Source organism: Mauremys mutica, chromosome 10 (genome assembly GCF_020497125.1).
Source record: "Mauremys mutica isolate MM-2020 ecotype Southern chromosome 10, ASM2049712v1, whole genome shotgun sequence".
NCBI lineage: Eukaryota > Metazoa > Chordata > Testudines > Geoemydidae > Mauremys > Mauremys mutica.
The window spans coordinates 40829316-40847779 of NC_059081.1; the positions used below are offsets into that span (position 1 = coordinate 40829316).

At 41.1% G+C, this 18464-nt stretch overlaps 1 protein-coding gene across 7 annotated transcripts in view; it reads right to left on the reverse strand.

Moving 5' to 3' along the window:
• Window positions 1–18464, reverse strand: part of GPR155 (G protein-coupled receptor 155) — a 52989-nt gene that overhangs the window by 25095 nt on the left and 9430 nt on the right. For 3 of the 7 annotated variants that reach the window (XM_045032733.1, XM_045032730.1, XM_045032732.1), the window contains exons 2-4: window positions 15583–15731; window positions 13854–14365; window positions 2201–2600 (exon numbers count right to left, since the gene is read on the reverse strand). In XM_045032733.1, the coding sequence (XP_044888668.1) occupies window positions 2201–2600; window positions 13854–14319 (866 nt within the window). In that variant the 5' untranslated portion in view covers window positions 14320–14365; window positions 15583–15731. Of the gene's footprint in view, window positions 1–2200; window positions 2601–5667; window positions 5767–13853; window positions 14366–15572; window positions 15732–18464 lie in introns of those variants that run through there. The other 4 variants (XM_045032734.1, XM_045032736.1, XM_045032731.1 and 1 more) reach the window with 3 other exon arrangements.

The window sequence follows — 18464 nt, forward strand, 5'->3', positions numbered from 1 at the left end:
TAGATCAGCAAAATTCCAGTAGGCTCTGAGAAAGCAGAGCAAAGTATGTGTAGGCTAACTGAAGGAAAGATGCCATATAGTGACAATTGCTCCTGAGGGAAATCTGCATTAAAACTGGGGACATCCCACAGGCTGAAGAATAAAGCAGTGGGCAATCACGCATGTTTGAACAGCTTGCTGTAAGAGTCCAGTGGTGAGCAAAGAATCTTAGCAGAGTTCTTCTTGCACAACTGAAACAGTGACTACACAGTAAACCTTCCTACTTAGTCACCAAACATCAGAGACAATTTAAAACTGACAAACTCAAAGAATTTTTTTTATAAGTTGCACTGAGAACTAGAATCTCTTTAGGCCAGTGGATCCAACCGGGTGGATTGCGATCAACTGGGCGATCCTAGCCCCACACCGCTCACAGAAGCGGCCACTGCAGCCCTGCGGTCTCTCTCCGCACGCTGCTCCTGCCTGCAAGTACCGCCCTGACAACTCCCATTGGCCGGGAAAGCTGTGGGGACGGTGCTTGCAGAGAGGGGCAGCACACGGAGCCATGTGCCCCCCTCCTCCCACCCCGCTCCAGAGGCCGCAGGGGCACACTGGCCCCTTCTGGGAGTGGTGTGGGGCCGGGGTAGGCAGGGAGCCTGCCTTAGCCTCGCGGCGCCCGCCACTGATCGGGAGCCACTGGAGGCAAGTGCTGCCCAGTGGGAAGCGCACCCCAATCCCCATCTCTGATCCTCGTCCCGGAGCCAGCACCCGAAACTCCCTCCTGCACCCTAACCCCCAGCCCTGAGCCCCCTTCCAGAGCCAGCATCCCATGCCCCCTTCTGCACCCTGAACCCCCTCCCAGAGCCAGCACCCTGTACCCCCTGCCCCAGGCTCACCCCAGAGCCCCCTCTCACACTGCAAACCCCTTGGCCCCAGCCCACAACCCGCACCCCCCGTCTGCCCCCCAGCCTGGTGAAAGTGAGTGAGGGTGGAGGGGGAATGGAGTGAGTGGGGCAGGGCCTCGGGGAAGGGGCGGGGTAGATCCTGAGTTGCCCTTAGATTCAAAAAGTGATCTCGGGCAGAGGTTGGAGACCACTGCTTTAGGATATAAGCCTATTTTGTCATAATATGCTGAGCTGCTTTTTGTGCAAAGTCAAAGGCCAAAGGTGGTTGCCTCAAGTTAGTCTCCTAACTCCTTGTTAAGGTATGTAAATAAAAATGTACTTGATTTTCAGAGGTGCTGAGCATCCATAAATGCCACCTGAAGTCATTGGTAGTCGCAGGTGCTCACTCACTACCTTTGAAAGTGAGGCAAGTCCCTAAATATAGAATTCTGAGCCTATCTTTAGGCATCTAGGTTGGGAAATATTGGCCATGATTTCCAAGCAAGGGGGGGAAAAAGTTTCCCTTAACAATGCTGTGTCAAGACACCATCTTTTTTGGATGGGGCGGGGGGGAAAGAGAGGGAATGGGGGCAAAAAATCCACACAGATGTATATAGGCCTAGTATTAAACAAAAAATAGCATGGACATCAATTAGTTTTCTTTCATATTATTTTCATGTGTCCAATTCACAACTTCACTATCACTGATCTGGGTTATGCATGTTAATTATTTTTACTCTGCCAATATCTAAGCTCCTCTTCATATGATGTTTATATTTCTTTGACTATATCAGAGCAGTAATACTGTGATGCGAATTGTAGCTTCACAGCAAGCAAAGAGTGCACAGTTCAACAATAAGAACATTTATTTAGTCAGGGCAGAGAGATGGCAGAAGTTACTTCACTGGCAAATTGGTTGAACTTTAAAGGGAAACTATCATCTACTGATACTCAAAATTTAGATGTAAATAAATAGTTTTATAGTCTAATATGAACTGAAGTGGATTTTAAAAATAATTTAATCCAAAATTATTTGGGGAATTTAAATATTGTAGCACAAGAAGTTAAAATGACTCAAAAGCAAATAGGAACCAATATAGCTCACCAGTTTAGTTTCATCGTTTAAGCTAAGCAAAATACAAAAACTAACCAAGCAGTTTGGAATGAAAAGTAAATTTGTTAAAAATGAGATCTGTTCTAATAATATAAGATATTAGTTGTCAGATATATGGATAAGTATTAGTAATATTGACGGTCTATATAATGCTTTTCTAAATGTTGAGATATACAAAAAATATTGAAACATGTAAATACAAAAGTAAACACGTCAAACTTACAGTTTAGCTGTGATGAGAAGAATCAGTGCAACAAATGCATTCTTCGTCAGTTTTTTTATTTGTCCCACCATGCTGAGTCCAAGGTAAAAAAGTGCTGAGCCAGAAAATGAACTAGCTAGTCCATCAAGGAAATTTTCAAGATACACTGGAATCTTCTGGCCAAGAATAAAATTTGAGGCAATTCCTATGAAGACCATGAATACTATTGGGTTCCGCAACACTCGAAGGAGACCGAGTCCCACTATTTTCATTTTGTTGTGCGACATACTGCGATTATCTCGCCATTTCTGGATTTCACAGAAGATAAACCCAATTGGGTTTAGCATCATAAGAGATATTGGAGCCACTAAGTAAATGTACTGGAGATATTCTGGGTAAGTAGTTTGATATAAAGCTTCAACTAAAAAACAGGAAATGGAAAGTGATTATTGACAATACTTTAACAAAAATATATGATTTAATATTAAAATGAATGACTGTCTTTCAAATATACAAAAAGATGTTCAAACTAACCATATTAGCCTAATTAACAGTTGAATACTTACAACTAGCGCAAGATGACAGTGAGGATATAAAGAAATGCATGGTTAATTGCCATTAGACCATAGATATGCTTTGAAAATAATAAAAATGATAAAAGATTAACTAACCCACGTTGCTTTACTGTACTATGAATACCCCAAGGGCCAGCTGACAGAATGATTCATTTTGAAACAGGGTTCTAACATTGCTGTACAACACCAAAACAATACAGTAGAGGGCATATGGTGGTAGATTGTTCAGCATTTCAGATAAAATAAATTGTTTTTGCTGCACATTCCAGAATCATGGGAGAGTCACTGCATATTAATAGCACAGTTTGTGTAAGAGTCCAATTTGCAAATTGTTTTTCTTCTTACAAGTCTTTTAGATCTTTGAAATGTAACCAGTGGATATGACAGGTGTAATTCATCATGGTGTATTTATGCTCACTTTATGGCACTCCATATAATAAATTAAAAGATAAATTAGTGCAAAACAAATAAGCAGTGTTCATGTTCTCGGACTACTCAGGTCAGGAGCTGGGATTTAGGCATCTTAGGTTCTGTTTCCATTGACAACAATTTGGTGTGGCCTTGGATAAACCACTTAGGGCTCCCACTTCAAAAGGTACTGAGCACACATAGCTCTCACTGAATTCTAAAGATCAGGCCATTAACCACTTTGTCACTCACTTTACACATCAGTATGATATATACGATATGTATCCTCACAGGATTGCTGTCAAATAGTTAGTTAAAGGTTCATAAACACTGTAGCTTAGCAATCCTTCCCACCCCTTCTATTATGTCACGTCTTCAGAGCAGAGTCTGTAGCTTCTATATATTCTGCAGATGCCTAGCGCACTTCTGGGCACTGTAAAATAACCAGTAAAATACTTTCAGAACCTTGGATGAAAGCAGTGAAATAAGTGCAAGTTATTGGGATATGCTGCACGATCGCTGTAGCCATAGCGTAGACACTTCCTACATCGATGGGAGGGTTGTTTCCATCTGTGTAGTTACTTCAGCTCTCCAAGAGGTGGTAGCTACACTGATGGAAGAATTCTTCCAACAACCTCGCTGTGTCTACAATGGGGGTTAAGTCAACCTAATTTCAACGCACAGGGTTTGAAATTTTTCACATCCCTGAGCAATGTAGATAGGTCAAACAAATTTTAAGTGCAGACCAGGCCTTAGTAAGCCAAAGCAGGGATAACAGAGATTGGTGCAAACTGACACTTCACTAGGGCCAGGTCTACACTACAAACTTTTGCTGGCACAGCTTTGTCAGCCACAGTGTGATGGGGTATGATTTGTGAATGACATAGCTGTGCCACTCAGTCTCTAGTATAGTATAGCGCTATAGCAGCAGAACACTCCTAATACACACCTGGCCTAGGGCTTGATAAACGTTTTAGACATCTGCTAATGGAAGGATTAGACCTGCTAGCCAGATATAGGGTTGGGAGCTCCAAAAATGAGATCCAGAGAGACAGCCCCAGTGAGAAGCCCAACCCTGCAAACAAGTGGGAGAGGGCTGTCTTTGGTGCCATCTTGTGCACCAGCCTGCGTCATATTTGAAATGCCAGTGCCTCCCTGCAGCAGCCAGAAGCTTGCTCTCGCTCTCTCTCTCTCTCTCCCCCCTCCCCGCAGCCCCTCAGAACTTCTTAGCTGCTGTGAAAGGCAAGAGGGGAGAGGCTCCATTACTTTACATTTCCACCAGCCTCCTGCCTGGTTCAAAGGCAGTGAGAATAAACGCCAGCTACTCTTATCTGCCCTCCCGCTTCAGCCTCCCTTGTGACTAGCTCCCCGAGAGTGCCTCCACTGCTGTTCAGAAATTTCACCAAGGTTTAGCTGCATACACAACTCTTGACAATTTCACTACTACCTACAGCAGCAATGAAAACAATTAGAGGGTTTTTTTTTATTTATTCTACTTCTGTTTTGCAAACCTATAAGCCATGAGAGCATTCGGAACAAAGACATTATGTCCTTTTAATCCATTGGTGAGCAAACTTTTTGGGCCGAGGGCCACATCTGGATGGGGAAATTGTATGCAGGGCCGGGGCAGGGGGTTGGGGTGTGGGAGGGGGTGCGGTGTGCAGGAAGGGGCTCAGGGCAAGAGACCGGGGCAGAGGAGGGGTGAAGGAGAGGTATGAAGGGGCTCAGGGCAGGGGGTTGGGGTGAAGGAGGGGTGCAAAGTGCAGGCAGGGGGCTTCGGGCAGGGAGTTGGGGGGCAGGGTGCAGGAGGGCTTCAGGCTCCGGCGTGGCAGTGGCGCGCACTGGGGCCAGCATAGGCTCCCTGCCTGCCTGCCTGTCCCTGGCCCCACACCACTCCAGGAAGCATTGCTGCCCCTTGGGGCAGGTGGGGGTGGGGTGGGAGGGCTCCATGTGAGCTGCCCTTGCTGCACCTCCAGGTACCTCCCCCGAAGCTCCCATTGGCCGCGGTTCCCTGTTCCCGGCCAATGGGAGCTGCGGAGAGCGGTGCCTGGAGGCAAGAGCAACGCACAGCGCCCTCTGCCTCGGGGCCAGCCACTTCTGGAGAGCAGTGCGGGGCCTGTGGTGCCATGGGGGGGGCAGTCCCACGGGCCAAATCCAAAGCCCTGAGGGGCCGATCCGGCCCGCGGCCCATAGTTTGCCCACCCGTTTTAATCCATTCACATTTGGGAAGTTACCAGCACAACTCTAGCCCTTATATATTTTAAGTAAATTACAATTCCAGTTTGCAGACATTAAAGGAATTGGTCCCCTCACTTGCTTGGCAAAGCTTCCCATTTTTCAGAAGCAAGTGGATTTTTTTTTTTTTTGAGGCCTGTACTACACTCCACAGGTGACAACAGCCATACCAACAACACTTTGTTTACAAAAGTTATAAAACCATGAGGATCCAGTGGTCAGCAATGAGCATTTACGGATACTGTGATATAACTTATTCTTATATCTTACCCCTTTCCTAGTTCCTCCCAACAAGTCCAGGAAAGTTACACCTTCTGAAATAAACATTAATCCTTGTTTCTGTTGGCAGCCTTTTTACCTGTGTCCCACCTGAAAAGGCCAACAAAAGACACCCAGCAATTAGCTAGTACTATTTAATGTGCTAGCCAGAAAGGAGTGCTGAGAGAAGCTGACTTAGTACCAAATATGATAGATTGAAATCCATTTGCACATTTCATATTTGATCTAAAGCAGAATTAGTTTTGCAAGAAATCTATGAATTACATGAACCTAATCTCTTTAGCATCAAGGGCATAGCAGACAACTAGCTATCTGCTAGGCTATCCCTTTGGTTAGGGAGAGCAAACATTATAATATAGGTCAATTAGTATCTCTAAAAGGGACTTCTAACAGCAACCAATCCAGAAGGCAAGGGATTGCAAATGTAGGCTGAAAGCTCCCATTTGTGTGGATCTACCTTCAAAGTAGTATTTGGAGAAATAAAGGTACAGAGGAGGAAAAAGTGGGAGCCCCAACCTGATTGCTCAACAGCACTGATTATAATAGTAAAAGACTTCAAAATATGCAAAGGGCATTTCATAAGGGATAATGACAACCTCCTGCTCAGAGAGGCTGAGTCAGGGGAGGTAGATGTCTGATTTTATGAACAGACTAGCTCCTTCAAGGTCAAAAGGATCAGATGATTGCTGAGGGGGGTGTGAGGCAATATAAAAAAAATAGGACTTTCTGGCTCTAAATGAACACACACCTATAAGATTAATTGTTCAGCTATTTACCTCACGACACTTGGTTAAACGCTTCATTTTCTGTTTACAGCTCAATAACTCAGCATTACTCACAGTACTTATGTAATTAGTAGTGTTTAAAGGGCAAGTTATAAGGACTCTTATGACTTATTTCTATATTTTAATAATGGAAGCCAGAAACCATCTGGATTTTCTAAGTCAACATATTATTAGACTGCAACACTTTAGAGGATCCTTAGTTTACTTGTCCCAGTTGAATACTGAAAATACCACAGGCCAGTTTAACAATGATTTGCTTTCCTGCATCTGCAGTAGAGGCTGCTGATAGCACTGCATCAAAGAACATATTCTTACTTGATTTGCAAGCATTTTAATTGTTCGTGCTATTAGTTCTTCCATATTCATGTAACTTGAAGTTTTAGGGTTTGGTGAAGAGGGAAGAAAGAAATAGGTACACTAAGACAGAGAGAGAGAGAGATTCCACAATCTCCCTTGGAAGCCTATTCCTGAGTTAGATACCCTTGTAGTTAAATTTTTTTTCCTAATATCTAACCTAAATCTTCCCTGCTGCAGATTAAGCCAACTACTTCTTGTTCTACCTGCTGTGGACATAAAGTGATCAATTGTTCTCCATAACAGACAGCTCTTAACACATCTGAAGATTTACCAGGTTCCCTCTCAGTCTTCTTTTCTCATGAACATGCCCTGTTTTTTTAGCCTTTCCTCACAGGTTAGATTTTCTTAACCTTTTCTCATTTTTATTGCTCTGCTCTGGACTCTCCAGTTTGTTCAGCCCTAAAATGGAGTGTCTAGAATTGGACACAGTACTCCAGCTGAGGCCTCACAGTGCCAAGTAGAGTGGGACAATTGCCTTCCATGTCTTACACTCTTCTTAATATACCCCAGAGATATCAACCTTTTTAGCAAATACATCACATTGTCATATTCAATTTGTGATCCACTAAATACCACAGATGCTTTTTAGCCGTACTACCACCTATCTAGTTTTTCCCCATTTTGCAGTGGTGCATTTGATTTTTCCTTCCTAAGTGAATTACTTTGCACTTGACCTTTATTGAATTTCATTTTGTTTATTTCAGACCAATTCTCCAATTTGTGAAAGTCGTTTTGAATTCTAATGCGGTCATCCAAAGTGCTTGCAATTCCTCCCAGCTAGGTGTCATCCACAAATTTCATAAGCACACTCCCTACTCCATTATCAAAGTTACTAATGACAATACTGAATAGTTCCAGACCCAGGACAGACCCTGTGAGACCCCACTAGATATGTCCTCCCAATTTGACAGCAACCCATTGATAGCTATTCTTTGAGTATGGTCTTTCAACCAGTTGTGCACCCCCCCCTTACAGTAATTTCATCCAGACCACATTTCCCTAATTTGCTCATGAGAATGTCATGTGGGACTATTCCAAAAGCCTTACTAAAAATCAAGATACATATACACAAACACACACTTCCAACACATTACTAGATGCCCAAGTCAGACATTCTGTCAGACAGATTCTCCAATTTTGTGCATGCTTGCAAACTGCTCTGTTAAACTCTTGAACCTACTGATATGAAGAATATCTTTTCCTGTGCAAGAAACGTAAACATTTGGTTTCACTGGCTTTTAAGTAAATAGTGGCAAAACGGATTTCATTTTTTAATTTCAAGCTTATTGTAGAGCACTTCAAGGTATCATAAAAAGGCTCTATGAAAATGTAAGTAGTTACCATTAACTTAAAAACACATACATTACACTTATGTTTGATTTTTTTTAAACTTATTGTTAAAAGAAAGCAACATCTACCGTTATTATAAATGAAAGTTTAGGTGGCAAAAATCAGTATGTTTGCATGGTGCATTTTGAAAGCACTTTGTATCTAGTCAGCTTCACTGTTTCTTCTGTACAGTCTGTCACTTTTTCCTGTTTGTGTGGGTCTTTCATACAAAAGCAAGGGAGAGAAAAACATTTAAAAAATAGGAAAATGTGGTTATAAAAATAAAAAAAATAATATGGAAACTCACAGGTAGCTTTTGATTAATTTTTAAAACTGACCAGAGCTCATGTTGAAGGGGTCCTTTTAAGTAGTTGCTATTGTAAAGTGCAGACATGCCAACTCCTTTTTTTTAAATTAAAAAAAAAAAACCAAACCAAAAAAACCCTTCAGCTGTAAGTGCATGGTTTTTAAATTGTGCTTTTTACCTTTAAGTGCTGTTTAAATGGCCACAGTGCTTCCTGTTAATTTGAACAACACATTACAGGTCACTATAAGTAAACACACACACACAATTATTTGTACAATCCAGTTTTCCAGGTATGTTTGGGCTGTGATACACAGTAAATAGTTTTATAAGTGCGCATTAGCAAACAAGCAACAAAAACTACAAAAAGCCTGTCTACCAAAAGTGGAGGAGAAGGAGTGAGCTATGTTTTTATATTGTTTGAAATTTAAAAATAAGGATGCAATTACAAAAAAGTAAACAGAATAAAAAGTTGTATTCTTGAAGGAAATAGGATTTTTTTTTTAAGATCCCTACTAGAAAAGAGATTTCTTGTTACACTTGATGCTGAAGGCACAGAAAAAGTCCCAAGAAGCTCAGATTTGAAATACATTGTCACTCACTACCATGAGCCATGCAAAATCTGATGTACGTACAAAGTGACATTTCCCACACAGAACATATGACAATGCATGCTTGATGATCACATATTAGAACTGAGTCCAAAAGATGCAACTTTCCTCCATCACCTACAGAAATCAAGATGCCAGCATGCAAGCAAGTGGATAGTTAAATTCTGATTTGAGCAGATTTAAATCTTCTTGAACAAACTCCACAATAGATGGAAACATGCACATTAGATGGTTTCCTTATGTTAGGTCATTAGCTAGAGCCAAGAAGGTACAAGGCAACTCATCTATTGCAGCTCCTGAAATGTTATATAAATGTACAATTAAGCTGTAACATCAGGGTTTTAAAGTTTGGGGAGACTCGAGTAGCCTGGATTGGAAATCAGCATTTTTGCCAGGGAAGTGGTAAACCCTTAATTAGCCACTCATAAGAAGAATTTTATTCTGTATTGCAATTTCTGGAAACACTACAAAACAAAAAGAAAACTAATGTTATAAATGATGAGTCTTTAAAGCCACCTATAACTTTGTGACAACAGTGCACCAAACACCACAACTACAGGACAGCGACATCTTATTTCAGTCAAGTCTTCTAGAATTGTGCGTGAAGGTTGGTGGGATGTCAGATCTTTGTGGGAGTTTTGTACTGCAATGTATACTGCTTTACATCTCTTACACACTCAGTAAATATTTCTAGTTTTAGGACTCTTTTGCAAGTTTTCACACAGAGCTAACAATTTTGATTATTTAAAAGAATTTAAGGGGCATTTATTGCTCACAACTGTCATAAGATTGATACCTCGGGAGAATTAAGTACTCTCTTTATGTAAAGAAGGAATACAGCACAAGCAGCAGCACCACCACAGAATTCCTCAGACTTCCCTGCTAATGTGCCACCACACAGATTTAGAGGGCTCACTCATGTGCACGACATGTTAGTCCAGTCTATTTATTTCTTGGTTTCTCTGCAGACAGTGCCACCATGGATGTGGACATCAGTCCACTGAAAACCAAACTAAGATCACCAGCTCATTATATGTAGACCACAGAATAGCTAACAGATAGTAGCAACTTCTTGTCCCCATAGACCTGGGGTAGATGCAAAGTGACAAATTGCAGCTGAAAGACTCTGTATCCTATTCTCTGCTCCCAGCACAGTGGATAAAAATCAATGGTTTAAATTAAAAAAAAAAATCGGATTTTTTTCATAACATACTTTTTGAGGGGAAAAAAACCCTATCTAAAGATAGTTTTAATTAAGATACATTATAGCTCAAAGATATCTGATCATGGAATAGGGATTATAAATTCTAGAGTATGAGACAACATATTCATGTAATGTTTAAGAAAAGTTTTGTAAATGACTTCTAATAGTTCATGGATTAGGGACTCAATCTTATGGGGTTCCAGGGGCTTCTCTATAGATTATTTAGGTTAATCTTTCTAATCTACCCAAGGGGACTCAGTGCTCAGCCTAGAAGATACCATCAGAGATGCTTAGTTTTGCAGGTCTCAAGAAAGAAAGAAGAGAAATAACAGACCTTAACCCTATTGTCCCTCTGCAAATTTGTGTAAACAAAGTCAATCCCTTACCTCTCTCTAAAGTGCAAAGTTTCAAAAAGTTCAATGAATAGAAGATTGTTGGAGGCGGAATAGATCTGGACAAGGAGAAGAAGTCTGGAGATAAACGTGAGAAGGGAGGGACAGGCAGTAAAAACAAAAGTGAAACTGTTTGAGCAGCATATTCCAGAAGGCTTGAGGTCTGAGTGTAGCCTTCATTGATTTGAGATCTACCACATCATTCTCTCACTAGAAGGGAAAATTTATAATGGCAGCAGGCTGTAAAAGAGACCCAGTTTGGGAATATTTTAATGAAGTTCCTCTACCTGTGGGTAAGGCAGGCATGCGTGCAAAATGCAAACAGTGCAACAAAGAAATGCAAGGCCTGGTTGCCCGAATGAAACAACATCATGAGAAGTGTTCCTTCTCAGGAGGAAGCTGCGCTGAAGATGATGAAAGGAACATATCTGAACATGCAGGATCTTCAGGTTGGTAAACTTTTTTATTTCATACTTCTTTCTTAAGGACTGCCTGTCTTCCTGCTGGACTATTCTTGAATTCTCATGTTTGAGCAAAAAATATAGTTGTTACTCTATGGTACTATCATTTTAGATGTAGGTGTGATAAAAAATAAATAGCTGAAATAGGCAGATTTTCCTTTTATAATTTCATCTTTAAAGTAGTACTGAGTGTCAGTGAATGCAATGAGAAATACTAAATGAGCAGTATGGTGATAATAATTAAATAACTGCACTGACTTATTTTGTTTAGGAGAACCCATCCTCAGCGTACAGGATTCTGAAGACTATCCACCTTCAAGATCACCATCATTTTCTACAGTTTCACAGTTATCTGCCAATGACAGTGTTTTAGTCACATCATGTATGTCACATAGCCACAGTATATCACCTGTAGCAAAAAGAAAAAAAAAATCTCCATCATCCAGAAACAACCATAGATAAGCTTGTAATAAGAACCAGCAGATTACAAAAAGAGGTAATTGATGAAAAAATTGCCCCGTTTGTTTATGAAACAAACTCTCCTTTCCGTATGATTGAGAACCAACACTTCATTAACATGGTTCAGTCAAGACCAGGATACAGTCCACCCAACAGAGCAGATGTCGTAGGCAAATTGCTGGATAAAAATGTATGAAAGAGAAATTGAGCAGTGTGCAAAAGGTCTAGAAGGTCAGACTGTTAACCTGAGTCTTGATGGGTGGAGCAATGTCCACAATGATCCTGCTGTATGTGCTTGTGTGACAACAGAAGAAGGGAATGTCTTCAGAAACAATTGGTACATCGGGAAATGCACACACAGCAGAATACTTAAAAGTAGTAGCAGTAAAAGCTATAACAAACTGTGGGGAAAAAAATTTAAATGTCTAGTATGCAGCTTGGTCACAGACAATGCTGCAAATGTATCCAAGATGAGAATAAATTTAGAAGAGAGTCCCAAGCTAATACCGTACGGTTGCAGTGCTCATTTGATGCACATCCTAGCCAAAACTTCAGTGTTCCAGAAATAAAGGCTAATGTTGTTGAAACTGCAAAATACTTCTGTAACAACCACTTTGCAGCAGCTGCTCTGAAAAAAGTGGGAGGAACCAAGCTAACTCTCCCACAAGACATGCGATGGAACTCAGTACGGACTGTTTTGAGCACTATATCAAGACCTGGACTAATCCGATGACTGTTTGTGAACAAAATCATGAAAAAATAGATGGCACTGTCACAGCCAAAGTTCTCAACATTGGGCTTAAGAGAAATGTTGAACACATGCTGAGTACCCTGAAGCCTATTTCTGTAGCCTTGAACAAAATGCAGGGAAATAGCTGTTTTATTGCTGATGCTGTTGAAATATGGAAGGAACTGAGTGAGATCTTAAAAAGAGAAATATGCAATGATGGAGTTAAATTACAAGCATTAAAAAAACAAATGGGACAAGCACTATCTCCAGCTCATTTTCTTGCAAATATTCTCAATACTTGGTACCAGGGTCAAACCTTAAATGCTAAAGAGGAGGAGTTGGCTATGACATGGACATCCAGCAATCATCCCTCCATAATGCCAACTATAATAAAACTTCAGAGCTAAGGGTGAACCATTCAAGAAATATAAGTTTGCTGATGATATTTTAAAGAAAGTCACTTAAGCACTTGGATTCAGAGACTGTTGAATTGATAATCTCACTTTTAACAGCAGTAGCTTCTTCTGCTGGTGTAGAAAGAATATTTTCTTTCTTTGGACTAATTCATTCCAAATTGAGAAATCGTTTGGGAACTGAAAAAGCAGGAAAGCTTGTTTTTCTTTTCCAGATTATGAACAAACAGGAAAATGAAGATGAAGACGACTGAGTTAGCTGCAGAAGCCAATATTTTAAGTTTCTCATGTTGACCTGGCTGACATAGTTGATTTAATTTTTGTTTTTTTATAAAAAATATTTCACTTAACTATTTTAGTTAAAAAAACTAAAACAAACCTGATTTTAAAAAACTTGAATGTTTAACTAAATTCAAAAATCCATATGCTTGTTTTGTTAAAATATCATATGCTTGCTGTTGAAAAAAAAATCCAGAATACATAACGTTGATGTTTTAAATAAAATAATTTAAATGCCTGTCTGGTGATGTTCTCCTTCGAATACAGCATGGCAAGAAAATCCTCCCAATATTAATGATTAACCTGTTGAATTAGAGATAGTTCACCTCTCAATGACTTCATAAATATCTGCTTCAATTACCTTTGGTAAATGAAATAACCAATCATTCATTTTCTGATATAGCTGTAAAACTAATCTGAAAAGTTTTCAAAATAAATCACTTAAAAATGTATAGTGTGTACCTTCTAAATATGAAACCTACATCTATCTCTGAGTTGTGAAGAATATGTATTAAGGTTATAAGAACCAACAAGAATGCACTATGTAGAAATCCATGATTAAATTGAGTCTTCCTGACTAGTGATTTAAATCAATTTGATTTACATCAAATCCCAGAGCCATCCAGTCAACACATTTGAAGTCATAAGAATGTCTTTGTACAAGTAAATGTATGTTTGTTCGTTGACAACTGTTTTATACAGCCTAAGATTTCAGTTCAGCAGAATGTAAAACAACTCAAATTTAGAAGCACAAGACTGTATAATCACAGCATATAGTAAATGCCTAGCACAAGGAAAAATAATATTTAACACAAAAGTTAACAAAAACAAGAAAGCATAAGTGGTTTCTTACCTATAGGATATCCCAGTGCAAAGTCATTGCTTTGTGTAGCAAAAATAGGGAACAGTCCTGCTTTGCTAAATCGACTTTCAGGACTGGCTACCAATAATGTTAAAATACAGACTAAGAAAAATACAGAAGCTTTGGCAACCAGGATGCTGCAAAGGAAGGACCAGTTCACATTGGAAAAATTAAGTACCACCATGTTTTTGAATAGTAAAGCTGGAAGTGCAAAACAGGAGACAAAATTTCCCAGTCCTTTGGCCTGACTTGATGTGATGATGTTGGCTCTTCCGGCTATATATCCACAGAGGATGATGCCGAAGCATTGTAGCAGGGCTGGGAAAAGCCTGCTTATTGACATGGAAGGAGAACGGCTGGTAACATTGAATTGGTAGTCCAAATGGCTGGGCAGGGACTGTGACATATTGGCTGAAGAGGAGAGGTTCTTTGCGGTGAAGTCTGAGAAAGTATCCATCTTCTCTCACTGCTCGTTTTAGAAGTGGAGTATGCGATGTTCTGACCTGTAAAAATAAAAGAGAACGAAACAGTGTTATTCAACTTCTGAGTGGGCGTGTGTTTCACTGATTATTTTAAAATGCACTTCCAAATCCCTCCCACAAGTACTTCTGTCAGTCACCCGGCCAGATAATAGCAGCTACTGAGAGAGAGAGAGAGAAAGAAACAAACCTGATAAAATAGAAAACTGTAAAATCATTTGGGTGGATCCCAAATACACATTCTTCCCTCCTTAGCTAGTTCTCTCTTCTGCTGGTAGTGGCAAGTACACACAACTCACCAATAGCACAGCTGTACAATTAGTAAAAATACTAAAATCCACTTGGGTTTCAACTTCAATTCTAGTATATATGTCAAGTGAAACATTAAAGCTAAATGTAACTCATGAGCTGAAACAATGAAAATCTGTTGGCATGGAAAGGGATGTGACTTGAGGATTTTCTGCTGTAGTCTCTGGTATCTAAAATTTATTTAAAATAAATAAAGGCACTTTAAGCTCTTCTGGTTTAAAGAAAAATAAATCACTAAGCAATCACAAAGTAAAGCTAAGGCATTTGTCTTGTTGGGCCAGGTCTGAAAACTAGTTTCACCTAACACGGCCATATCAGCCAGCGTACAACACATTTTTTTAAAAACAAACTTTTAAATAAATTATGTTTCATGTACACCAACTGGCAGCATCATTTTAGCTGAAATGATATTTAAGAGCTTTCTTTAAGAAACTGTTTCCTAACATCATCGTGAACATTGAATATGAGCAGGGCCAGAAAGATGGAAGTTCCATATATACCAGGGGTTGGCAACCCTTCAGAAGTGGTGTGCCGAGTCTTCATTTATTCACTCTGATTTCAGGTTTTGCGTGCCAGTAATACATTTGAACGTTTTTAGAAGGTCTCTTTCTATAAGTCTATAATATATAACTAAACTACTGTTGTATGTAAATAAGGTTTTTAAAATGTTTAAGAAGCTTCATTTAAAGTTAAATTAAAATGCAGAGTCCCTTGGACCGGTGGCCAGGACCCTGGCAGTGTGCGTGCCACTGAAAAATCAGCTTGTGTGCCGCCTTTGGCACGTGTGCTATAGGTTGCCTACCCCTGATATATACTAAAACTCTAATCAAGTCAGGAGAGCCTGTTACAACACCATTAGAAGCTGTAGAGTAAAAAGAAGCTCACTGTAACAATACATGCAGTTAGGTCTTATATATGTTACCTAAAGGTACCGTATTTGGGTCTGTCACAGGTGGAACTGTTCCGTAGCAACCCAGTTTAGGGCCAAGCGTGGTACTGCAGACGCCTCCTGGCTTAGTCCACAAGTTTTGGCTGCCTGCTTGCAGGAGGGTAGTCTGTGCCATAAGCTTGACTTCAGTATCTAAACAGTTAAATAAAAATAAACTCAGAATTTGGCTGCCTGCACCTTTAAATAAATGAACCTCAAAGACAAGCACTTAGTTGCAATGCTTGAAAGCAAGACCCTGAGGTTCTGGGCTAGCAGAGCTCCTCATCTGTCCCAGTCTCATCCAGAAGCGCTGCCCTGAGAAAAAAGGGGCAAGTCTTTTTAACTGGTCTGCTGGCTCCTGATTGGTCAAAGTCTCCTCCTAACCATTCTAGGCCTCTGGAGGACTGTGTCTTGTTAGTAACCTAGTCTGGTCATTGGAGCCCTGACATCCCCTGTTCAATGCCTCCAACAACGAACAGAGAAAGACTGATAATGAGACCCTGACACAGGGTCTCATTACTAAATTATAGTTGTAATGTAGATGGGGGAAGGAGTCTGCTTAAAAAAACAAAAAACAAAAAAACAGTGAGCTTTGCCCATGCATGATACCCTCCTGTCAAATCTGAAATCTAAACTATTTTGAATGAGGAGTTACAAGCAGTTTCAGATCCCACACCTGCTCCCAAGTTCCTCAGTCAATTTTTATTGTTATACAGGCAAGTCTCATCTTAGGCGGAGGTTCGGTTCCGCAGTTATCGCGTAAAGCGAAAACCACGTATAGCCAAAATTATATCCCCAAACCCTTTAAACTCCACCCTCAGCTCCTGCAGCCGGGCCGGGGGGGGGGGCATTTAAAGGGCTCTACTGGGCTCCCCGCCGCCCTTTAAATGCTGGCCCCGGCCCCGCCGCCGGAGCTGCGGGCGGGATTTAAAGGGCTCCGCCGGGCTTCCCACCACAGCAGGGAGCCCGGTGGAGCCCTTTAAATCCCGCCCGCAGCTTTGGCAGCCGGGCTGGGGCTGGCATTTAAGGGGCCCGGAGCTCCACGGTGGCTGGAGCCTCGGGCCCTTTAGTTCACCACAGGGGCTACCAGCCACCTCTGCAGCTGGGAGCCCCCTGGGTGATTTAAAGGCCCTGGGACTCCCAGCCACAGCTGGTGCCCCAGGACCTTTAAATCTTGAGGTCACGCCCCCCCCCACTTCGGCCCTACACATATAGTTGAAATTGCGCATGTTAAATGCGCGTAAGTTGCGAGAGACCTGTACAACCATACTTATATAAAAGATTCCCCTCCACTCATCTCTGATGATGCATAAGACACCAATCCAAATGGGCAAATGACTGACTCTGATGAGGAAACAGTTTAACTGACTCAACACAGAGTGCTGTCAAATGCAGAGTGAACAATCTGATTCAGTCTAATCTTATTTGGTTACACCGTTGCTTCTGAATGGGGGGTAGTAATATTTTCAGAAAAAATTGTGATTTTTAAGTTGATGTGCTTCTTTCATGAGATGTCAAATGCCCCCTCTGTGAACCATCTGATTGCTGACTACATGACCAGAAAAACATGTGGGTGTATGTACCCATCACATACCCTTGGTGTTCTGTTCATTTGAAAGAACAAATGATATCATTCGATAAGAATGCATGTTCTGAATGTAAAAGAGGGAAAATATTCTTTCAGTTATTCAGATAGTTAAAATGTTTTCTACAATCTTTAAAAACTGGCTAATGGTAATGTGGCTTTTAATGCTAGCAAGTGCTGGGCCTCCTGCCCAAGAGCAGGGAAAGCACAGTTCAGTTTAATATATTAATACATATTTTGGAGTGAGCTGCTTTCTCTCGGACATTTATGGTATTAAAATGTAAGAGCAGCACCAAGCAGACTAGAAAATAAGGAACTAGCTTCCTCCCTTTTCCCACTGGCTCTATTCTCTGCCTGACCTCTGGGACATTTTGGGGTGGACGGGGCATCTTACCAACTTGCTAATTTAAAAATACAGAAAGAAAGCTCTCTGTATTTCACCACCACTGCCTAATGATACTCAGTAAGATGCCACAATAGAGGAGAATTCCTATTCTAATCAAGAATAAATTCCAGTGGCCACAGAAGAAATCATGTCCACTGCTACCACACCAAGCAAAAAAGGATCAGATCATCATTCTAAGCCAATTATCCTTTCTAACCAACCAGACTTTCTGCATCATTCATCTGGTTAAGAACTCAAGACAAAGTGTTATTTTTATGCTGAGAAGTGATGGTGGCTGCAGGGATCACAGATCTGGTAAGTACCTATGAAGGAACCATTAAAAAAAGGGAACTTTGTTTAGTACTAATAAACAATGGAAACAACCACTCAGGGGATAGACCAGCATGGTAAGCCAGGGCCACGCTGGCCCAGGGGTTTCCCTGAAGAGTAATAATCACAGAGGCTGGCCAGGAAGTGGGGCAGGGCAGCTGTGTGCGAGAGAGAGAGACAGAAGGGAAGCACCAGAGCAGAGACCAAAGTAGCCAAGAACATAGGCTGAGCAAACCCTGCGACCATGGCCCGGGGGAAAAAACTTAGAGAGGGAACATTTGGGCTGAGTGGTGGCCAAAAGGGGCTTGGAACTATGAGCAAAGAAACTCTCTCTTGTCTGATTCCTCCTGTGTTCAAGGAAACAGGACTTTGTACATTCTTGAGAAGCAAACAGGTTTGCATGAAAGACATGCCTGGCTCCATCATCAATTTCTCCTTCCAACTGAAATCACCCATGGGACTCTGAATTTCGTCTAAGGGTGCAGGTAAAAGAGGGTAACATTCCTCCCCCTCCCACCCAGAATAACCACGGCAGAAGCACTAGAATTGACACAGCACAGGCATTCTTTACCTTAGGTAGACAACA